This window comes from Argiope bruennichi, chromosome 7, assembly GCF_947563725.1.
Source record: "Argiope bruennichi chromosome 7, qqArgBrue1.1, whole genome shotgun sequence".
In the NCBI taxonomy this organism is placed as follows: Eukaryota; Metazoa; Arthropoda; class Arachnida; order Araneae; family Araneidae; genus Argiope; species Argiope bruennichi.
Genome location: NC_079157.1, coordinates 69,733,716 through 69,758,340, shown reverse-complemented (window position 1 = coordinate 69,758,340; position 24,625 = coordinate 69,733,716). Strand labels below are relative to the sequence as shown.

The window sequence follows — 24,625 nt, the reverse complement described above, 5'->3', positions numbered from 1 at the left end:
CCCTTTAAAGGGTTAAATGCAATATCGGATGTAGGCTTTTGCCTTCTACAGTCAAAATAAGTTTGGAGATGGCCTCATCCTTTCGAACTTCTAAAACCAAATTGTTATTATTGATTTTAGTTAATATGTATACAAAGGGAATTTTTAAGTATCAAGTATTATATCATCAAAAATGATAAATCATTTGAATGTCACTTTCAGTCTAATTAGTTTCCGTATTCTCAGATTTGAAAGTAATTTTTTACAAAATAGCAAAAAAAAAGTACAATTTTTAATATAATCTAAATATTTCAATAAAAAGTTTGCCAGGATTTTTTAAATACATATCAGCATCATTTTATGTTATTCTTTATTGATCAAAATAGCAAATAGTTTTTTAATATTCTTTCATTGATCATTTCCTAGTGGGTTTTTTTCTACCTGAGGACCATTATATATTTGTCGTATTGAGGTCTGCATATTTTTCTTTTGCATAACAGTGACAGATTTTGCAATTTTATAGAAAGAGTTACTATTAAAGTGCATGTTATGGCTATAATGCATAAAAGTATTTCCGTGGTAATGACTGATTCAGGTTGAAATATGTATTAAATGGAAACTTTCTATAAAATTAATGTATTCGTAATATAAACATTGTGAGATATCTCGCGATAAGCATCACTGTATAAGTTTGCAAACCATGTTGTAGCTTCCAGATTATTATTAATGTAACGCAAAAATCCAACATATAACGTATCAATACTGTTTTTAAGAATTTCTTCATTTAATTTAATATAAACTTTAAGCATGGCATATGATCGAGTGTTCCGCGTTCAAGTTGCCCCTATCGAGAAAACAGCACTCTTTGCAAGGGCCACTCTGATTATTTCCCAATACACGTTTCACATGTCGTCTGAGGAAATAGGTTTCGACAAAAAGAATAGGGAATCATCTATAAATATCATTCAAAACGCGGAGTATGTGACAAGAGCTGATTATGATGATTAATATCAGCCGTTCTAACCTTAATTAAATTTCTTGTCCTAATGGATTAAATTAAGAATGAATTCTATGAGAGTCTTTTCATTTTAACCGCCAAAGCTTCAAAGTCGCACAGATCAAACTCCAGAAATTCTGTGTCAGAAATTAGTTTCCTGGGAATGATTCTGTTTTGAGGAAGATAAATTGAATAATACGTCTTTGGAGCATTCTATAAATAGGTCGAAATTAATTCGTTTATTATCCTAAATAAGCGCAATTGGCAGTATTTGAAATAGATCTTATTATAATTATTCACACCATGCTATGCTATTCCATTAACTTTTATATGTGGAAAAATTAGCTTTTTTCTTACTAGCCATATAGATGCTATACCAGGACATATTTTACTTGAAATAATATGGATTAGTACAGATGCCGTCATACGAAATCATTAAAATCTCGATTCCTTCATATAGCTTTAATTGTACCGTAGATGGCTTCACTTCTCTGCCATATTGTTGTGAGAGCCATAGTTTGACTTCTTAACAAAGGAAATATTAACTCTTATCGTGGCAAGATTGCTTTTTTGAAGAAAAGCAAAAAAAAAATGTATATAGGTAGCTTCTTTACGCTATAAAAAAACATCAAAAAATAAATAAAAAAATCGTGATATGATATGATATTAAACTAAGTTAAAAATTATTTTATAGTGGTAGTATATTTTTATAAAGTTGTATGTATGGTATACTATACAAAATGAACATAAGGGTTAAGAAAAGGAAACATCTTGAATTATAAAAAGAGTTCTTAGATCCCATCTGTCAAGGACTTGACAATACGTGTGACAGAATTTTATTGTTTGTGCATTTAATTCCTTGTTTAAACCTTTCTAGGGCCGTAGGAAGTATGCTTCCCACCAAATTTATCAATCTTTGCATGAAATTATGTAGTTTGGCATAAGTTCTGACAAATTTTTTTAGTAAGTCAGAAACTTAGATGCTTCAGTTCTTTATCTCAGACAAAATGATGTGTCTTGATTTGTTACTTAATTATTATTTAACCAAATTAATTAATTAATCAAATTAAATTTATCTAATAAGCTAAAGGAATCTCTTTTCTTATTCTATTTTCAAGCCTAAAAATATTTTAATATAATATGACTAGAAAAAATAGGCCCTTTAAAGGGTTAAAGAATATATTCTTAGAATATTTTTTCTTCAAGAGTTAGTCTTAATCGTTCAAGAATATATCTTATGTAACCTTTGTCAAAGAGTTAGTATGCTGGTATTCCTTTATTTATTTAACTTTTATCTGATTAACCTATTTAAAAGACATACGCCTCATTAAAGCTGATGAAGAAATGCAAAAAGCATTAACTAAAACAGCATTTCTAGGGGGGAAAAAACAAAATAAAACCTAAAATAAAGGATAGGAAATATAATATCATAATACAAAAACAGAAATCTGCACATAACAAATGAAAAACAGTCATGTTATTCCAAAAATTAAAGCTCCAAGTCAACTCCTACAATCTATAATCTAGCTATAAATCTTCCTTGAAATTTTGCAACATTCCCTGTTCCTAAGCACCAAAAACATTTAAATATTCATAAATATTTTATTTTTATCATCCAGTAGCAACCTTTGGTTCGCTGGAATTAATTTTCGTTAATTTAATTCAGTATTTAAAATAACTTGGTCCTAATAGCTTCTTCATCAAAATATTTGTAACCTTCAGTATTCATATAGCAAAATATTTTTAAACTTTCACTTCAATTCAGACCTTTCTGTTCATGTTGTTATGCATTTCGCTTATTTTTCTATCGGCTCCTCTAAAATTCGTAAAAAAATGGATATACTCATTCAAGCTTTTTTAACAACATAACCTAATCTAAAACAATTTCAAATTGGGCATTTATTTTCGTGTATTAATAATATTTTAAATATAAATTTGAATTTTTTCACACTTTCTTCTTAGAACTGAATAAATATATTGCTTATTTTTCTGAAATCTGCTTTGGAAGTAATGATTTTTGATAAGGATGGAAATTTATTTCTCTGTGTTGTATGCTTCATTATTTTTTTGTATTAATATCGATAGTAATTTGTGAATTTTTGAAATATTATTATCGATATACTTTTAATTTTAATATTGACTTTTGTCGTCACCTCTGAAAATGACTTTGTATTCTTACAAATTGTTTTGTTTTTGTATTAACAATCGTCCTCTGTTTAACATTCGTTCAGAATTCTAATGCATATGTGTATTCTTGTTAAAAAATAAATTTACAATATTTTTTTTAATTTGATTAAATATAGAAAAAAATTATATGGCTAAAAGTTGATATCATTGTAAAAATAATTTTTTTGAATTTTAAGATGATGTAAAAATCATTTTTGTACTGCAGCATTTTTTAAAGTCATAGCGGGGAAATGCCAACATTTTGCTTAATTTTTAATAGAAATTCTAATTAAAATTTCAGAAATTGACCCAGAATGTACGTTTCTACTTTGCAAAGTATATATTTTCCAATTTTGATAGCCCAGTCTAGGTAAAACAATTAATCTGAAAACAGCCAACACACACACACACACATTTATTTTTGTTACAAGTAAGAATAAAGACCGAAAGTTTAATTAAATGAAAACCAGCTGTAAGTCTGCAATTCAGAAATTTAGTGACTGGTGCTAACACGAACATCACAAACAAAATATGGCAACAGAAATATGAAAGCGATTTACATAAGCTGTAAATCGCTTACTTTCCATAACAAAATAAACAAATATTTATTAACAGCTCAATTATATTTTTATCCATACAGGTACAGCCAGTCAGTTGGACTTGGAAGGTCCTTTGTTCGTTGGTGCCTTGGCTCCTTCTGACCAAGGTCCAAATGTCCCGAGTGAGGTGTGGACTGCCAAGCTGAACTACGGTTACGTGGGTTGCTTGAGACAGCTGGTGATCAACGGTAAGACCATAGACCTGGCGGCTCAGGCCCGAGAACAGGATTCAGGCAGTCTGAGGCCTTCTTGTCACACGTCTCCTTCTCAGTGTGATAGCCAACCATGCTTGAATGGAGGGCTTTGTTCTGAGGGATGGAACAGGTTTATATGCGACTGCACGAGGACAGGATTTACAGGGCCAGTGTGTGCCAAAGGTGAGTTTCATTTACTTCTTGAATTAATTCTCATTAAAAATCTTATTCCGAGGCAGTTATTGTATTCTTAAAAAACTTCTACCATTTTATCTCTATGAATAAATTTTGAAAGTTTTCCCAGTTTGATTTGATTTATTTTATTTTCAAATCCCTTTTATGTTTTGATTTTTTTTTGTGTGTGAATTTAGAATAGTAAAGTTAATTAATTTTTGTAAATATTTTTCTGTAGTCAGCTATTCTCCCCATGTTATGCTGATATTCTCTCTATCTGCTTGCTACACCTGATTTCACAGCTAATAGTTACAAATTTCTTTTTGTCATTCTTTCAGTTGTTTCTATTATGAATAATGCTGATTTATCATTTTTACTCGCATTTACCATTCTTATAATAGATGAGATTTTGATTGATGTCGATGAATATACTTATCACTTTTATTTTAAATAATTGTAGTGATTGAATATAGAACACAACAAATGACTGAAAATCTGAATTGGACCTCAGGTTCATATGCGTGGGAATAAGCCTTTCTAGTAAAATATACCGGGATTTTCATATATCTACCTATCTATTGAAATATCTTTTTTTTTAATTGTGAGCGACAGATGACAATTTTAACAATACAGGATGATTCAAATTAAACTATACCTATTTGGGAGCCCTGGCTAGAGAACCAGTCGACGTAACGCCTTCATATTTGGAGGATTATGTTCCATCACGCATTCTAACTTAATGAACTAGCATATACTTTGTTATTTTTATGTTATTTTGCTGCAAAAATTATTTTCTAATGGACAAAAGAAATTCATTCGTCACTTATACAGAAAGCTTTTATGAAACGGCCCTAAATTCAAGTTTTTTATATTAGCTTATTTTCAACTTCTTAAAATTAAAGCAATAATTTATTTTTATTTGATTAATTTTGTTTCCATCAATTAAAGGAATCTATTTCAAAGCATTATCATTAATTGAAAATAAATGAAGTCGATTTCTGAAAATTGCACCTTATTCAATAACGTACCTTTTGTTAGGAGCAAAATGATCAATAACGCGTTTGCATCTTTAAACGCAATAAACCAATTAGAAACCCACCATGACTATGTCGGGCCGCGGTGGCCTGGTGGTAAGGTCTCGGCTTATGAGCCGTAGCGTTTCAGGTTCGAGACCCGATTCCACCGAAGATTCCGATTCCACCGAAGAACCGTAGTGTAATGGGGTCTGTTGCACGTTAAATCCGTCATGCCAAACGTCTTCCCGCTGGTGTGGTGTGGCGTGGAGAGGGGGGTGCCAGCTCAGGTGTCGTCCTCGTCATCTGACCGCGGTTCAAAAGGACGAGGTCCGTCCCAAAATAGCCTTAGTGTTGCTTTACAACGGGACGTTAATATAACTAAACTAAACCAAACCACCATGGCTATGTGAGTTAGGACGATGCATAACTAAGAAGAATTGGCTGTCAGATTCGGGTTTCTGTTTTCTTAAATAACATTCTTCGGAAACAGATAGACTGATAGACTTTCAGTAACAGATTTCTCGCTTCGGATGACAAAGTTACTGGAGATTTCCCAAATTTCCTTCCTAACAAAATACAATTATAAGTCAGATTCGATAAAAAGGGAAACGGCAGCTATCTCTCTATTATAGGAATCAAGCTAGCTTTCACCGCAGCTGCTACCCATGATGTTCCAAAATCTCAATCAACAGATGTCATACTTCCCCTTTATCATGAATTCTTGACTTACATTGGCTTCTTGACTTACATTGCTCGCCAAAGTATGATAAAAACCAACAACAGCAATCGAAAAAATTCACCATTTGAGTTAAAACGATCAATATTTTGTCGAATTACTCGATGCTCTGCGTCTTCATTGTTTTTCACCCTTTCAGATGCCAGCACCTTGAGCTTCGATGGCAGCCAGTATCTGAAGATCGACATTCCAGAGGGATCCAAGACTCAGGCAGAAGACGTGCAGTTGAGATTCCGAACCCCACGTCCAGGTGGTCTCCTGCTGGCCACTACTTCCGAGAAGGCCAGCACCTTCCTAGTGCTAGGCATAGAGAATGGGAAATTGAAGATTGTCATTAATCTGGGAGACAAAGACAAGGTGGGGCAAAAGATTTTAGCTTAATAATTATAAATGTTAGATTTTTGTGATATTCTAATTTATTCTTCTTTGAAATGGCAAAGTCTTAAACAGTTTTTTTTTTCTGAAATCATGTAACAGACTTTGCAAGTCGATCCGGTATAGAAGAACGTGTCATTTCTCCAAAATAATCTGTAATCACAAACACAAAAGGCTGCCACTACGAGGTGTCCTTCGACAGTGAATTTCAGATTGCTTATAAAGAAACCTTGCCGATGTATGAGTTTATGGTTGTACTGTTCAAATTCATGGGATGAGATTTTATATTTAGGCTTTAAAAGTATAATCTAAAAACATGATGGAGGGTTGCGTTGACCTGGTAGTAAAACTTCGGCTTTTGAACCTTCGGGACTTTTCGTTTTTTTCTTTAACCAGTCACTCCGTTACCACAGAACTAAGCCGTACAAACAGGGATTATTATGACTGGCTGTTATGCTCATTAACTATCCAAATTTTTGCATAAGAAAGCAACGGCCAACAAAAGTTTAAAGGATCTTCAAACTGTTGGCAAACGGCTAGAAATCTTTCCCATCATTTCTTTTAATAACCCTTCGGGACAAGGATTTCTGAATCGAAATACAATTACACCGAAAAGTTGTCCCGTAAATCGATCTGGTGCACACTGAGTCTATCGGTTAAATGCCATTCTGCTAATTTGATGTTGAAATTTGAAGAAGATCAGCTCAACTGTCGTTCTCGTACTTGTCCATTCCGAAATTGCTGTGTTATTGCTTACAAGTGTGACGCTAAATGAAAGGGAAAACTTAAGAATGATTTTAAAAAAACGGTTTATAGTTGCTATGACAAAATTTCGAAAATTTTATATGACGATACCATTTTTTTCAGTTGATCAATAAATTGCGATGAATAAATAAATCACATATTTGAAGTAAAAAATATCGCTGGAACAGATTTCACAAAATGGATTTCGTTCAATACTGTTGTTACAGCTTCACGCCGATAGATGGCGTATCTGTCGAGTACAAAGTTCTGTTAATTCCTTTTTTGTATCAGAACGTAGAGTGTGTAAGAACGATTCTAGTACTTAGACGTGGCACCCGATTGTGAGAGGTGTCCTAATCTGTAATAGTCTACATGAAGTGGCACAAAAAACGTGTCCGAAAATAAAATGGTGTTCACCAGAAAGAAATGAGTAATTATTTGTAGAGAATTACAACTGTAATGTCTTGATCTAGACTGATCAAATAACGAAGCAGAATTTCCAGACAAATCTTTATTTTACAGCCCTATATATACAAAAGAACGATTTGTTCTAATATTGGTTAAATCAATAGTTATTTACACCTGTAGTAGGAGATACGACAGTTGAAGTCGAAGGTTTTTCTTGAAACTCAGTTCTTCATCACGTCAACACAACCACTCCAGGGGTAGTTTCTCTGACTCCAAACTCGTGGGCGTAGTCCAACCGTCTCCTGCAATTCGTTTCTTCTCTCCTCCTAAAAAAAATCTCCGCGCTTTATTTCGGCGACAATCTCCGCCTCTTAATTTACATTGGTCATTTGTGCTCTCTTTCGGCCAATCGGGGTTCAGCCATATACTCTCTCAGCGGCGCAATTTGGTCGTGGGAAAGTCCTTTCACAAAGAGAAGCATCTAGCATCCAGTTGTTTGGACAACCCTTTCTCTTTTCTTTCTCTATCAATACCTCTTGAACGAGGAATTCTACATGTGGTCTGTCATTGTAGTCACTAATGAACAGATGCGAGACCACCCAGGTGAAAAGATCCACCATCTGGCTATCTCGAGGGGTTTAGTAAGTAACAGCGACGACACAGCTGGCTGTAAATGTCTTATCAGAACTGGGAAACGGGGAATGTTACAATACCGATTCATATACCAGATTTGAACCATCTAGCTGAATTTTTTTTAATAATCATATTCATAGACAGACATAATGCAAAAATGTATTTACCGAATTCGGAGAGATCTGAAATGTGGAGATTCGTCAAAATCTCGAGTTCCGAATATTTGGAAGATTACAATACTTGCTCTATATTTTATATACAAGAAAGTAAAAATCGTTACAGAAACGACAAGATAAAATATTTTGCAACAACAAGGTCTTGATAATGTAATGCAACGTAATAATTATCTCTCAGCGGTCACGGACATTAACAAATCAGCGACCCAGTCAGAACCGTCAAGCTCGCCACTTGACACGGCTTCGTTCGTGCAGAAAGCAGTGTGGGAGAAATGACACACGAGAGAATTAAGTATGAAAAGTTTATCAGATGTGTACCTATCTTCTGAAAAGAGATTTGTAGGCTCGACTGCAGGAGCTTCTAAAAGTGTTGGATTAAGTAGAAGTTCTCACAAATCGAATTTTGTCACGGAAAGGTCTGTTTACTCTGCTCTTCATTCTATTGTATTTATTCCGTTTTGAATAAATTTGCAGCTAAGATAAATCTATTCAAAATCTAAATGTGCAATAGTTAGGGCGCTCTTTCGATTTTCTGTGTGTCACTTTATGTACAGACTTAGACTGTTTATGGAAAAATATACAAATTGCAGTTTTACTAAATGAAGAACAATGCTTTATTCGCAATTCCATTGGATATTACAACAATGGTTATACAACTATTTATTAGAAGGGAGTTCAGAAAATTTCCTCTGTCGAATGAATTAAGGTATCTGACGAAATTGTAAACATGAATTTCAATGAAAATTCACATTTTTATTTTATTTATTTATTTTGCAGTTTCAAAAAATTGGTATGATTCTGTTTCCAGTGATATCTTTATTTTGTCTCTATGTCAATTAGAAGTTAAGTTATAGCAAACTAATGACACGTAAGTGATGCTTATTTACGTTTACTGACACGTAAGTGATGCTTATTTATAAGCATTTAACATTTTCTGAAGAACGAGTTTTTCTTTTTTTCCCATAATTCTACTGTACGAGTATCGTCATATCACAAAAATTAATCAAGATATGTTAATGAAAGTGCTCATTAAGTTAAGCAAAATGTATTGAACTATGTATTTAATGCTGAATGCTCTAGAAGAGGATTTATGATTTTTTAATGTAAACATTTTTGAAAAAAATTCCAAAATATCATAGACAATCTCATATATTACACAGAAAAATTTTATCTTTGAATATAATTCTCAGTAGATGAAACCAGCGTAAGTAGTCTCCTCGAAACTTTCTTGCAATAAAGATGTTATCCCGAGAATGCTTTGCATAACATTAGTGTACAATATTTAAGAAATATTAGCCTTTGACATGAATTTAGCCTTTTTACTGACTATCGTGTCATTCCTTGGCGAAATTTTTGGCGATTAATCTCAGGCATGCAGCTGATAGCATTCAAAAACCGAATTTGTTTTTAAATGCGTTTCTTCCATCCAATTACAACAAAATTTGACCAAAACTATACTTATAGTCATAATATCACATTCCAAATTTCATGTATTTAAATTATTCCGTTTTTTGAGTAACCACATTTACACGTTTCTAAAAGTGAAGACTGACATACAATCAGCCTTTTGCAGGATTTGGCTCAAAATTGGATGGGTGTATGGACTATGGATATTTATTCGTGCCAAATTTTACCCATATATCTTCGTTTTGTATTTATCATGTTAACTTATATTCGAACAGCAGTACAGACAAACCTTCTCTGAACGGATTGTACTCAAAATCTGATAGAAATCTACAAATTTGGTGTCAAGATCATATACCAGATTTCATCCGTTTAGCTCAAAAAGTTTTTAAGTTACCTTTCTCACAGACACTCAACACCGCTTCATGCCCCTTGGACTATAACCTACTGAGTATTTAAACAATGTAATGAGCATAAAGTGAGACAGACATCGAAAGACGCTCATGTTTATCCATCGCTGTGACAATCACCCAAATTGTTCGGTATCTGGCATTTATTGATTGAAATTTTGTAAGGTGAGTTTAATATTGGATTTAAAAAAAACCGAAAGCAATGAGCTGGTTGAAATTCAAATGAAAAATGGCATTGGTTTATTAAGTAAACTATCAAAGAGATACTGAAAACTTACGCTAATCTACATAAACAGACTTACAGTTTGTCTGTGATTACAAAATTCAGGAAAAATAATAATTATACAATTATTAATAAAAAAGGGCTACTAGAAATAAGGATAAAAATAACAATGAAAAAGAACAGGACAGAAAAATACAAATAAATGCTATGTACAAACATGAAACTAACAGAAAATAAATATATATGTGTATATTACTACTCATGGGACTAGTGTTCTTTAAATCTAAACAGATATTGATTTCCTTCCAGATGACGAATCATTCTCTGAATTTTTAATCGTGGGTCTTTGGGAAAAGGCAACACTACTAAACCAAACATGTTCAGATGTTGGCTTGGTCATGTGGTCTTTCTCATAGACAGACGGACATTTTGAAAAATATGTTTTTTGAACTCAGAGTGGTCTAAAACATCGATTTCTAAATTTTGACGAAATCAAGATTCGTCAAAATCTCTAGTTCGAATTTTTTGACGATTACTGTGCTCTCTCTACACTACAAAATAAAAATAGGCTCGATATGTGAAAGTAAAAAAGAAATGATTTCACAAGAAGCATATGCAATTCATTTTGCCTGAATAAATACATTTCTTGTAAGACACACTTTTATCTCTTGGGGATTACTATGTTAGTAATATTACTGCCATACATCTTACGAAATATGCACAAAAAATTGTTGGAAAAAAAAAACGCAAATTTCTTTTTCCAGGTTAGGTTTACCGTATTGATGTTAAATACGGAAATCTGTAGCGTCGACGCTAATATTTATCGTGTTTCCATCAAAGGCACTGATTCGCCAAAAACAGACTCAAATAGTTTCGATTTAAACAGTCTCCTCCAATGAAATATTAGATTTTTTTATTTTAACCGCAACGGGAATCTATTTATCGTAAAAAACGCGAAATGGGAATAGACTTTGCTGAAGTGAATTCTCCGCCTGGTCTTTTAAGAGATAACCTTATTTTGTTTTTCTTTATTCCCACAAGCACACTACCGTATTGGGAAAAAGGATTTAAACAAAGCCTTTTATTCTATTCTTTGAGTAGGGTTTATTGAATATGCTCCATGATAGATAAAAAGATCTAAATCTATAAACACTTAGTTTTATACTAAACATTTAGTTGAAAGTGTCATATTTCGTAAAATCTTTCCCATATAGACGGTACATATATTCGCTTATGAAGTTATTAAGTTGTTTTAATTTCCAATTCTGTTTCAGAATCCTCAGCACATACACAAAATCTAATTTGATTTAGTATAGTTACATTTAACGTCCCATTTTGACTATTTTTGAACGGTTTTCGTAACTTTGAATCGTGATCAGATGATGAGAGTGATACCTGAACTAGTCTTCCACTGCCACTTTCAAACTTTCCCTCCACATCAGAGGGACAATTGATCCTTTACTATTCTAGCCCCTGCAGGTACTCAAAGAGTTGCAAGTGGCTCGTGAGTCGAAATTGGCAAACTTCTGCAGTAGGCAGGAAACTCTTCAATGTTCAAATACTGGATCGATTCTTAAGTTAGTTAAAACTTTTAAGCTCTTTATGTTCTCATTAATTAGGAAATGCAGAGATTGTGCCTGATCGCGCGACTAAGAAATTCATTTTCAAAGATCATCACAATGAGAAAGCAGCCATAACGTAAAACGAAGCATCTCCCATCGACAAGCACTACCAACTCCAGAACTTAAAATCTTTGACGGCTGCTGTCCTAGAACTACAATATTTGGAAGGAGGGGGATAGTGTGTCAGCTAATTAATGAGATCGAAGCTGTCCGATAATGAAGGCACCGCCGTGACACCTGAAGTGAACAGAAAGGCTCCAACCCTCCTCCTCCACCCCTTCCTCCTACTCTGGCATCTTGCCCAGGTTGTAGCCAAATGCGGAGTCTTGCTAATTACGAAAGAGTGGATTCAATTGAGGCCCATTGATTACCCAACAGAGCTGGCAATTAACCAATTTTGCCTCCTTTTCAGGTGATTGACCTGGGACAGAGCCTGAACGATGACACGTGGCACACCGTCCACATTCGAAGGAGAGGCCACAAGATGGATGTCCACTTGGATTCCGATTCTAAAAGTTATGGTAAGCAATATGGCGGCACAGAAGCCGGAATATTATAGTCCTTCAATAAAATATACCTGTCACTTTCATAAATGACTGTCAATGGCAATAAAATTTGACAACATTTCATTCAATGGCCCTTCTTGTGTGTTTAGAAGTTATTGACAGATGTCATCAAAATTTAATAATAATCAATCAGTATTCTATGGAATGAAATCTCATTCAGTGAAACTGTTCGTTAAATTTTGGGAGTAATTAAATTCCTGTTCATTTCGTGGTTAAAAATTTTTTTGTGGCGTCATAGATATTTGATAATGCTTCATCGAACACTGAAAGAGAAAAAGACATTTTCACCAATTCAATTCACAGCGATTTAATTGGAATCCAATACCAAACGTTTATACAATGTTTATCTAAAGGTATTGTTTTTGAAATAATATTAAAATTTTTCACGAACTTCCATAAAACGAAAAAGAAGTCTGGAATTAATGCAGTAAAAATTACTAATTTCTGTTTATTCTAATAAAAATATAAATTGTCTTATATACTGCTGTGTGTCCATTAACGAGAATTATATTTTATAAATATATGTAGGGTGACAAAAATTCGAGAGAAATTATGCATACTTTAAAACTATGATCATTGAATGAAAATGTCGTAATTTTCATTAAGATCTATTCATACATGAAAGTCAGAATTCAAGTTTAAATTTATTAATATCGTCTAAAATTACAAGCTGAATTATACACCTTTCAAAGGAAGCTATTAAAAAAATGCATGGCATCGGGCTTATATTGCATGGCTAAATTAAGTAGTTAACCAAAATTTGATAGAGAATCATTTTGGTATGGTTTTTAGAATAGTGTGTTAAACAGGTTTCGTTATATTTGAAAAGAGTTGCTTAATTTCAAGTACGTACTATCTATCAAAGAGAGCAGTGGCTATAGTATTATAAAATCTCTTAGTAATACAGAAAAATTTCGTAGGTGTAACGTTTGTTTAGTTAAAAAATTTTTTTAAAACTCTGCTAAATCCATTTCTTTAAAGACAAAAATGATGTATATTTTTATCATTAACCATAAATCAACATGATAAATGCGGATAGCCATTTAGTTCTTTAAAAAAAAAAAAGAATCGACCATTTCAAGCATTTTTCATTTATCGCTCTTAAAAATTTCGCAAGTTTTTCTTTTGTTTCAATTAAAGAAATAACTTTTTAACTTTTGAAATGTTTCAATTTCCGTCAAATGAAACACACTAAAATATCTGTTAAGTTCTGTAAAAGTCTCATCTAGCTGTACATGATCCATTATATGCACCAATAGATATTTAGTAGCCATGTTTGACTTTGTTCAACCTAAAAAACTGGTGCGACGTTACTAAAATTCACAAAAGTATATACAGTACACTCCCGATTATCCGCGGAATTGGGTGGCGCGGCCGCCGCGGATAACAAAAATCGCGGATAATCCGTCAAAAGCTAAAAACGGGTATAGCAAAAGAGAAAACAGTCATTCCAACTTTGAAAATTCGTTTTATGTACAATAAAACGTAAAATAAACAGCAGGAAATGTTTAACTAACGATTAATGTTTTAGTATATCACTCAAAACTAACCTAAAATGCATTTTGTTAATGAAAACAGAAAAGTGCTTTTTACTTACGAGAGGCGTCAAGGATACACAGAAAAATTAATACATATATACTGTTTTAATACTGTAATGTATTATGTCATTACAAAAGCATAACTGTAAAACTGCACCTTTTTAAAAAAATCATTAAAAAAAAAAAAAAAAAAACTTAGTGCGGCAGGCGCGGATAACCCGCCTGCGTATAATCGGGAGTCTACTGTACTTCCAGTCGAGGTATGAACAGCTCTGTTTGATTAACACTAGCTTTTAGAATTTAAGTTCAAATTTAACCATTTTTTTTTTCTCATTTTCCTATTCATAGATCTCGGAGAAGTAGATTCAATGACTCTGGACATCCAAACCCTCCATGTGGGTTCGATACACCCTGAACATTTGAAGCACATAGCGAGCATGCCGAACTTCGTAGGACATCTTCAACATCTCATTTTTAACAGAAAACACTACCTGGACATGGCGCACAGTGGGCAAATATCACATTTCAAGGTAAGAAATGTTCCTTTGTGCCCGATTTTTAATAGTATGGCAGATTCGAAACCTTTTTGACAATCAAGACAGCAGGAGTGTTTTCGATTGGAACCCTCTATTTCGTTGTAATCAGGAATGTTGAAATTATGTTTCACTAATTCAGAGAACTGTGGGAAAGCCGGCGTCCTGGCATAGGGGTAGCGCATCTTCCCCGTGATCTGGGCGTCCCGGGTTCGAGCTCCGGTTTGGGCATGGTTGTTCTTCCTGTTCTATTTGTGAGATGTGTGAATGTGCCCTCCTGTAAAAAGGGGTTGTGCAAGAGAATGAGTGATGCGTGAGTAGTCAAGTCGTACTCTTGGCCCAAGTTGGCTCTACGATAAAAACAAGAGGCGCTCCCCCTTAGGCCTTAAATCGGCTGTCTTTGAACAGCGGGCTTGTCCTTGGCAAGTGTCATAAGAAACAACAACAACTATGGGAAAAATTTTGCTTGTCCAAACGACACAAAAAATAGACAATAGTTAATTCAGAAATCTTGTGATGCGCTTGCTATTTATTAAACTAGTGGAATAGTTTCCTCCAAACTTTATCGCGCACTTTTCAATAAGAGTCTTATTGAACCTTAAGGTGGGCATTGTATAAAGCCACGAGTACCTTGCATAATATTGGAGAGCAATAGTTATGATATATAGATCTTTTCCATGAATCTAATATTTTAGCTGGATTTATCTTGCTAATATGCATTTTGTAGACCTTTTTCAGACAAATTGAAGTCAAAATTTGACACAAAATTACAGTTGTAGTTGAAAGATCACATACCAAATTTCATTGATTTAAGTTATTGCATTTTTGAATTATTGCATGCATATGAAAGGACCAACTACAGACGATCAACACTTTGACTTGATTTGGTTCAAATTTTGATAAGAATTCACATTTTAGATGCTAAACTTGTGTATAAAATTTTTATGTGTGTCTTTCTATTTAGTCATCTTTGAGTTTTCTTGTATTTAGATTTCCTTTGGGTGAATTTCGTTCAAAATTTAGTAATCAATTACAAATATGGTGTTAAGTCCAATATCAAATTCAATCTGTCGAACTCAAAGTGCTTGTGGGTAATTATGTTCGCAGATCAGTAGTCATAATTCCAATAATGTATTTTTCGGTCTCGTGGTGGTCTGAAACGTAGAAATTCGTTAAAATCTCGAGGTAGATTTTTTTTTTTTTTTTTCCATTTCTCTACATTTTCAAGAAAGTAAAAATAGTACAAAATTTCGCCGATAGATGATGTTGTACGGTTCGGAATTCGCAAATTGACTTATGGAATCGAACCTGTTCTGTTACTGGGCAACAATATTATGACAAGTTTTGTGCTCCGGCCATTGATACACTCAGAATACAATATTTTTGCTAAACATTGCGCCTCTCCAAATAATTCAAATTGTTCAACATCCAACAAAATTTAATCATTATGAGCAGATCTTTAAAAGTATTTTAAATTGTGATTTTCTTAGACAGTTGAATAGCATTTTATTACACCAAATTACAAAATTCTATACTTCAGTTCAGTTTATTGCAATAATTCTTTTAGAAAAACCATACACAGATATTTCTTCTAACTCGAATCTTTATGAAAGATATGTAACAAAATATAAATCTTATTATCAGATATAATGTGATATTTTCGATCATTTTATTACACTAATAAAAATTTAAATGGTACTCAATGTTGTTGTTGTTTTTTAGAAACTTGCAAGGAAATGCTTTAATTTCCATTTCATCAGTAGTTTAGATTTTCATGACATCCTATTTTGGGTTCTAATCTCTATGTATTGAATAATATTCTTAAAATTTTTTCTTCTATGGTTTTAGTTACCACATTATCATATATATTTGTGCCATAAAGGTATATTTTTAACATTAAATGAATAATCAAATTAAAAGATTCGTCTTATTAAAGAAGTTACGTTATGCTTGAAAATAACTTATCCACATAAAAGTTATAAAATCACAAATAATCTACAGAATAGTGAATTTATTAATACATTCAAAATTCTACAAATGCTTGATGATTGTCATTTCATATTCAGTGCAGGTGAAACTGGGCATCCTTTCTTTCAGGTAACAGCGAAATTCGGCAAGAAGGACAACATCGTCCACCATCCTGTCACGTTCAAATCCAAGTTCACTTTCTTGGGCCTTCCACAGCTGAGGGCCTATTCAACTCTTAACTTGTACTTCCAGTTCAAGACCATGGAACCCAATGGCTTAGTTTTGTATAACGCCGGTAAAGGACAAGACTTCATTGCAGTCGAACTGGTGGATGGACACTTGCACTATGTTTTCAACTTAGGAGACGGTCCGAGAGGAGTGAGGTCGAACACAAAGACGGCTCTGAACGATAACCAGTGGCACGCCGTCACTATTGGACGGCCGTCCCTGCACCAGCATACTTTGATGGTGGACGATATGATCACCAAGGTTAGTGAAATTTAGAATAGCTGAATACGCTCTTAAACATATCCCGTTTTAGATATTTCTTTTCTAAGCTTTATTAGTAAAAACATTTTTTTATCTCAGAACTTACTGTTGCCGAAAAATTCTCGCTTTTATATCAAATATACACTGTATTGTTATACCGAAATAACTTTAAAAAATTTTATCTTGAATTGCCGCAGTATTAGTTTTATAGACTTAGAAATTAAATTAATTTTAATGAATGGTTAAAAAAAGAGAGCAAACTTAAAGTTGCGAATACCATTTCAGAATTCACCGAGTTTCAAATGTCTAAACAAGAGCCATTCTTGTACTAATCACTAAACCTAATAGCTGCTATCTAAAGATATTTAATTTGAATCGTCTGAGATGTAGCTTCATTTTCAGAATCATATTATTTTTATAATTTAATGGTGAATTAAAATTACAGTATTACACCATTTTTTTGAGTTCCCGTCTTTGAAGATTTTCCGTCAAACTCTTCGTATTGTTCTCCTTAATATAAATTTAAGTTCATTTCACATTATTATTCCTCTGATGCTACTTTGAAAAGTATAATACTGCATATATATATAAACATCGTACATATCTTACTAGTATATTTGTGTTTCGTAAAATGGCAACTTGTAAGAAACGATCGAAAGCGCATTAGAATCGTGTAATGGAGCCTTCATTACGATCAACATGCTGAAGAATAGTTAAGTTGAGGAACAATTTAACAACTCTCCAACCGTAATAGGTAAATGTTGCGTAATCGATGACAAGTCTTTAAAGACATGCCAATGTACCAAATTTGTCGAGATTATGTTTACGAGATTTACAGAATTGGATGAGTAGAGATTAGGAAGATTACCAATAATCCAGACTAATATACTAGTAGAAGGACAAATGGATAATTATCAAAGCATTAACATAAAATTAATGCTTTTTGGCCTAATTCTTGCAAAAATTATTTGATTTTATATAACTATTTCTGTATAAGCGATCACTCTTTTGTGAAAAGGTAAACATAAGATGAAAAGGGGAAAATTGAAAATTTCTCATTTCTTAAAGCGATTGTTGCTTATCAGCTTATGTTATGGACATGATCAACTGCGGTTTTTCGACTTACCAGCTAGCTAAGGGGACCACAAGTAACTTAAATATCTTATTCGCTCAGAGTTTACCACATGAATAAATTTGTATAAAATAAAACTTTTATGAATTTCAAATATTTTCAATTACAGAATATATCTACAAAGAATTATTAGCATCATCAATAAATTAAGGATAATTAGTCAATAAATTAATTATATATAATGTTATTACTTATTTATATTATAAAAAATATAAATTATTTATTAGACTGATTATATTATATTCCACTTAAGAGATGTAGTAAAACAATAGTTTTCAATGTTATAATTATTTGAAAAATTTATGCTTATAAACTTTTATAGTAATCAAATGCTTTTATTTTTAAGTAAAGAAATTATTATTATGGTTAATTATCAAAAATTTTATTTAAAAAAAACTTTAAAAATCTAAAATAAATAATTAATATCTTAAGATAAAAATTTGTTGAAATATCAAACTATACTGTCCAGTTTTTGAAAGAGGGGTTTCTCATAATATGTACTACCTGGGTTTCGCAGAATGCTTAATGCCGCCAATATCACAATACGCAGAGAACGCCCCTTTGCAATTGTTCTAGAGAATTATTTTTGGATGAGAATGAATAGACGAGAGCTGGCTTTCTTTCTTTCGTCACAGAATATCCCCGAACTTGGAATCTCTAGGATTCCCTGTCGGTTTAAAGGATATACGTTGAAATATTTATTAAGAAAAAAATTATTTTACATACGGTATACATAGAAAGTAACTATATACAATATTATGACGATGAAGGGGGTTGTCGGTGGGGAGTATGAGTAGATGAAATCTATTGAAGTTAATATATTTTGAAGAAGAGTTTGGTTGAGATACAAGACGAAAATTTATAAAGGGCTTGGATCTGGAGAAATCGTTGTCTTGTAGGAACTGCACAAGATTTCTAATTTTGACCTTGAACATCTTGTTTCCCATAACGTTGATCTACCAGATATTTTCTAGGTCGTGGGTGGGTAATTTGAGATGAAAAGATGTGGTGAGAGGGCAACTAGTGGCATAATGAAGGAGATCGCCTATTTCACCGCGGCCACATTGATACGATCCTTTAATATTGAATCGCTTGAAATATGAAGAGAAAGGGCAATGGCCAGTTGTAAAAATAATGTTAAGCCTTTTCTAAGATGATGGGTTAAAGGAGACTTTGGAGATGATTTGATAGATATTTCTGCCAGTTGAGCCATTATCCCATTCTTCTTGCCATCGATGTAGGCTCAATTTATTTAGAATATTTTTAAGATGGCTTCTAGGAGCTGACTGCATTTATTTCACTATAATTGTATTTTGGATCTTACATCTGCTTTTTCACATTGCTCTTCAGGTAAGCAGTCCAGGCCCCAACACTCACTTGGATCTTCAAGGCCTGCTCTATGTAGGTGGTGTCCGGCGATCCATGTACGGCACTCTACCTCGACTTCTTCACTCGAGGCAAGGGTTTCAGGGATGCCTAGCCTCCCTCGACCTCAACGGAGAAACCGGGGACCTGATTCGAGACGCCCTCATACCGTCCACTCTGGTGGCAAGAGGCTGTGCAGGTAAGAAAAGAATCGATATCCCTTTTGCTGTTACTATTTGTTCAAAGATATGAAAAACCAAAAAAGCCAAAACATATCTATGTTGTAACATCTGCGCCGTCTAGCGAAAAGAAAAATAGCGAGTGATAGTGGGGGTCGGGAGACCAGGGAGAGGAGCAGAGAAAGAAAGAACGTTGCAATTTTTTAATTTAGGTGTTTTAACGATTTATTCGAACGTATTCAATTCTAGAGTAGATAAAATAAATAAAAACATAGTTACCTAATAAATGCTCTATAAAACAGATAAACCATATTTTACCGATATCGAACTGCAGTATGGATGTCGCTATTCTTGTGCTTTGTTATATGGTGGAAACTGTACTGTAATAATGGTCTGTTACAGAAGGTTTATCATTATTCAGTAGCATGTTTTCCGAATGTCCTGTTATAGGAAAAATGTCGGTATTTTTGTACCGAAGTACCATTAAAATGAGTTATTATAGGAGGTTTATCGCAATTTTTGCAATGTATCATCAGAGTTTCGTGTTGTCAAAAAGATACAAGTCCGTAGATTAAAGATAGCGAATAACGAGTTAGTCAAGAAATTGCTAATATCAAATAAGAATAAATTTTCAATGATAATGCGAAATAAAATATAAATTTGTGTTAAACCTAAACTTTTTTTTTTTTTTTTTTTTTTTGCTCTCACAGTATGTTTGAGTACCACTCTTCAGATTGCTATATGAAGCAATAAAAAATGCGGTAGTAATAAAAAATGTTTTTTTTAGATTAATTTTAGGTTGATTAAATTGAAAATAAAGGTTTTCAAAAACTTGCAAACCAGCAGGAATAGTCTCCCCAAAACTTTCTCGCACACTCTCTAATAAACTTGCCATGCCAGAGAACGGCTTACATTGGCATTGGCCTACAATACTTTCGAAATAATAATCTCTGGCGTGAATTTAGCCTTTTTACTGAATCTATCGCGTCATTCTTGGCGAGTATTTTGGCAATTAATCCCTGGCGTGCCGTTAATAGTATCCGAAAAACGAATTTGTGCTTCAGACACGTTTTCCTCAACAGATTGGCACAAAGATTTGACACAAAACTTCACTTGTAGACAAAAATCTATACCAAATTTCGTATATTTAAGTCATTCTGTTTTTAATTATCGCGTTTACATGTTTCTGAAAGTACAGACCGACAGACATCAACCCGTTGTTGTATTTCACCCAAAATTTGGCAGGTATCTACACTATAGATATCAAATCTGTGTACCGAATGTTATATAACCAGCTCTCTTGGTTTTGTCGTTATCGTGTTAACTTATATTTGAAAAGTCGAACAGATAAAATCCCTCTGAACAAATTTTACTCAAAATTTGGCAGAAGTCTGCAAATTTGTCGTATAAACCGTACACTAAATTTAAATCGTCTAATTGAAAGTGGTCTTTTTTTTGTTGTTGTTGTTATCTTAATCGTAGGCAAGCGGACATTTTCCAAAAATGCGTTTATCGAACTCAGGGAGGTCTAAAACGTGGGGATTCGGCAAAATCTCGATTTTGAACTTTTTTACGATTATTATACTTTCTCTATGCTATGTATGCGAGAAAGTTAAAAAAAAAAAAAAAAAAGTGAATTTTTCTAACCTATATAAATTAAAATTTTCCCCTCTCGTTAGAATCTTTTAATAAATAGGTGATAAATAGGTGATCTCATTTATATTGTTTGGAAGTTTCAGTGAAATTGGTGGGAGGGGGGGGGGTGGAATTCCGCCCAAAACAGAGCCGAAGAGAAAAAATAGTGCTATAAAATATCACTCTTAAAATAAAAATTTAGTTTTTTTACAAAAAGAAAAATAATGCTATATTTATGCTGCCCTATTTCCCTCCCCCTTCTTAATTGTTTCTCTAATTCAATAGCAGACTAGTGAAATTTCTCGTTTTGTTCCTAGGTTCCATGACGAAGTGCAGTCATTCCGCCTGCGCCAACCATGGGGTGTGCGTTCAAGTGTTTAACAGCTACACCTGCGACTGTGACATGACGTCTTTCTCGGGTCCTATATGCGCTGACGGTCAGTCAACTTTGTTCCTTTTTACAAATCGTACTTTGTTTCTTATACTCATCGTACGATTGTGGCACGAGCATAAGCGAAATTGTTCGTTTTCTTGAATCCTAGATTTCCTAATGTGAAAAAATACTCACCAATCATTTCTCATAAATCTCACTCATATCCCTGATATACGAATAGTACATATATCAAGACTGAACATCGTTCAGACTGCGTATTCATGATATGCATTTATAAAAATTATATTCTCTTAATAAATTTTAATCTGGAGATTAAAAAAATTCACTTAAATGTATGCAGTCTTATTGCAACTTTATAGAGATTTTTGGTTTTCAGTAAATCAAAAACAACGGGAGTGGTCTGCCCAAAACTCTCCCACATACACTCTAGTAAAAATATTATCTCAGAAAACTCCTTATATATAGCATTGACATGCAATAGTTACAAAATATTAACCTTTGGCGTGAATCTAGCATTTTTTACTGAGTCTATAGTATCATTCTTGGCGAGTTATTTGGCGATTAATCCTTCGTATGATGTTAACAGTATCCAAAAATCGAATTTGTGTGTTAGATGTGTATTTTTCCAACCAATTGAAACAAAAATTTGACACAGACTACACTTGTAGTCACAAAATGACATACCGAATTTTATATATTTATGTCATTGTGTCTTTGAGTAATCGCGTTTACGTTTCTAAAAGTACAAACGGCCAATCTCTTGTTGGATTTACCTCAAAATTTGATAGCTACCAAGACTATAGATGCTATTCTATGCATCGAATTTTATCTAGTTCTCTTCGTTTTGTAATTAGCGTATTAACTTATATTCGAACAGCCAGGCAGATAGATTTCTGAGCGGATTTTGCTCAAAATTTGATAGAAATTTACAAATTTGGTACAAAAAACTACATCAAAGCATTTTTTGAGTTATTTTTGTCACTATCAGAGAAACGGGTATTTTCCAAAAATGCGTTTTTCGAACTCAGGGAGATCAGGGAGAAATTCGTCAAAATTCGAATTTTTTGACGATTACTATACTTTCTCTATATTACGTATACGAGAAAGTAAAAAAGCGAATATAGTAGGCTAGATGAAAAAGACGTCAAAATACTTTGCATTTAAATGTTAACTTTAAAAAAAAATATTGCAAACTTTAAAACGTTGTGTATGCTTTAAAAAAAAAATTGTATTCGATTCTTGAGAAAATGTTTTTTTCTCTACTTAACGATAGATGTATAGATATTAAATGTACATAAATGAAAAAAAAAGGTATTTTCTTTTGCAGAGAGCATATCTTACGAATTCGGACCCGGAACAGGTCTCATCACCCTCACTTTTCCACCGGACAAAATGCCGGACACCAAAACGGATCTTGTAGCCCTAGGTTTCATCACCATGGCTGACAACGGAGTCCTGGTACGAATAGACAGCGGGACATCCAACGACTACATGGAACTGGAAATCGTATGACTTTTTGATAAAATCTTTTAACTTTTATGAAATTTTTGTCAATGTTAGTTTGAATCTGCAATTAGATTCTATTTTTAATTTGTAATTATTATTTGCCATTTTTATATAATAACAGAAATGAATGTATGCAGAAGTAGTTTTATATATTACACGTTTTTATTCATATTTGTAAAGATAGAATTTTATAATTGAACTTTCCTTCGCTTCCTTGTGTACTATATTTCTAAATTTTTGAATAGATTTCTCTTTCTGATGTCTATACGCTATTTTCAGTGCTTAATTTTTAGTTATGCCATTAATTTTAATTAAATATCAGTTCAACTGGTGAGACATATTTGGTTATAAATTTGATTCTATTAATAATAATAACAAATTATGAAATAAATTAAAAGCTAAGAAAATAATCATTAATAAAATAAAAGACATTTATTCAAGTATGTTTTTATTCGTATACTAGAAGTAGAAAGTTATTCTTATCAAAATGCTGAAGACAAAAACAAAATCGTAAAAGCTTGAAATATTGAAAACTCTACTATAAAGAAATTAGTCACAATGAATGGCATAAAAATGAGACAGCAAATGGCAGCAATATGAAACTCAAGGTCTCGATATTGCTTTGATGTTCAAATCTTGCTCTGATGCTGACGAAGAGCTGCAGATGTTAGGATATTTTTAGCTGATGAGAAGCAAGATGCTTCTTAATATCTTTATAATTTTCTCCTATTTATTTTTATGCTTCTTATATTCACTATTAAATGACCATGAGAAAATGATGATGGTATTACATCTTTTTAGATTTTTAAGTGTCCACTATTCTTAGAGATTAAAAAAATATACAGTGGCTCCCAAAAGTGTTCGTACACTAAAGAAATTTGCAGAAATTGTGTTCTATACTTCTTAATAAAGCATTTTATTAGTTGGGTTTTTTTAATTAGCATCTTTAAATAGTTCTTAATAAAACTGAACAAATATTTTTATAAAAAAATCAAGTAGTATTGTTCTAAAAAATAAATAAATAAAAAATGTCACAAAATTAGAACACAAAAGTCTTCGTACATCCAAACATTATATTTATTTAAATTCATCATAAAAATAACTTTTGCCGCTTATTTTTCTTCTAATTGAAAAATACACTAAAATCGTCTGATTTCAGTATTTAATAACACAATTATTTATTCTATTTACTTTATTCTTAGATATGACGCGCATTCGTAAAGAAACGAGTTTAGACGTACGAAAATTAATTATATTTCATTTTAAAGCTGGAAAATCAATTAGAGGCATTGCAACTATAACTAATCTACCTCATTCAACGGTGCAAAGTATAATAAAACGTTACAGAGAAGGAAAAAAGGATTGCAAACAAGCCTCGTAATGGTCGCCCTCAAATTCTGTCAGCTAGAAGTCAAAGAAATATTGTGAGTAAATTTCTAAAAAATCCACGTCTGAGTGCAATAA

General features: G+C 32.8%; 1 protein-coding gene across 3 annotated transcripts in view; it reads left to right on the top strand.

Moving 5' to 3' along the window:
• LOC129975678 (neurexin-1-like) overlaps window positions 1–24,625 on the top strand; it is a 373,471-nt gene that overhangs the window by 334,113 nt on the left and 14,733 nt on the right. For all 3 annotated transcript variants that reach the window (XM_056088803.1, XM_056088801.1, XM_056088802.1), the window contains exons 10-17: window positions 3,783–4,118; window positions 6,001–6,218; window positions 12,269–12,377; window positions 14,309–14,490; window positions 16,591–16,950; window positions 19,433–19,646; window positions 21,579–21,698; window positions 22,983–23,161. In XM_056088803.1, coding sequence (XP_055944778.1) covers window positions 3,783–4,118; window positions 6,001–6,218; window positions 12,269–12,377; window positions 14,309–14,490; window positions 16,591–16,950; window positions 19,433–19,646; window positions 21,579–21,698; window positions 22,983–23,161 — 1,718 coding nt within the window. The remainder of the gene's footprint in view (window positions 1–3,782; window positions 4,119–6,000; window positions 6,219–12,268; window positions 12,378–14,308; window positions 14,491–16,590; window positions 16,951–19,432; window positions 19,647–21,578; window positions 21,699–22,982; window positions 23,162–24,625) is intronic.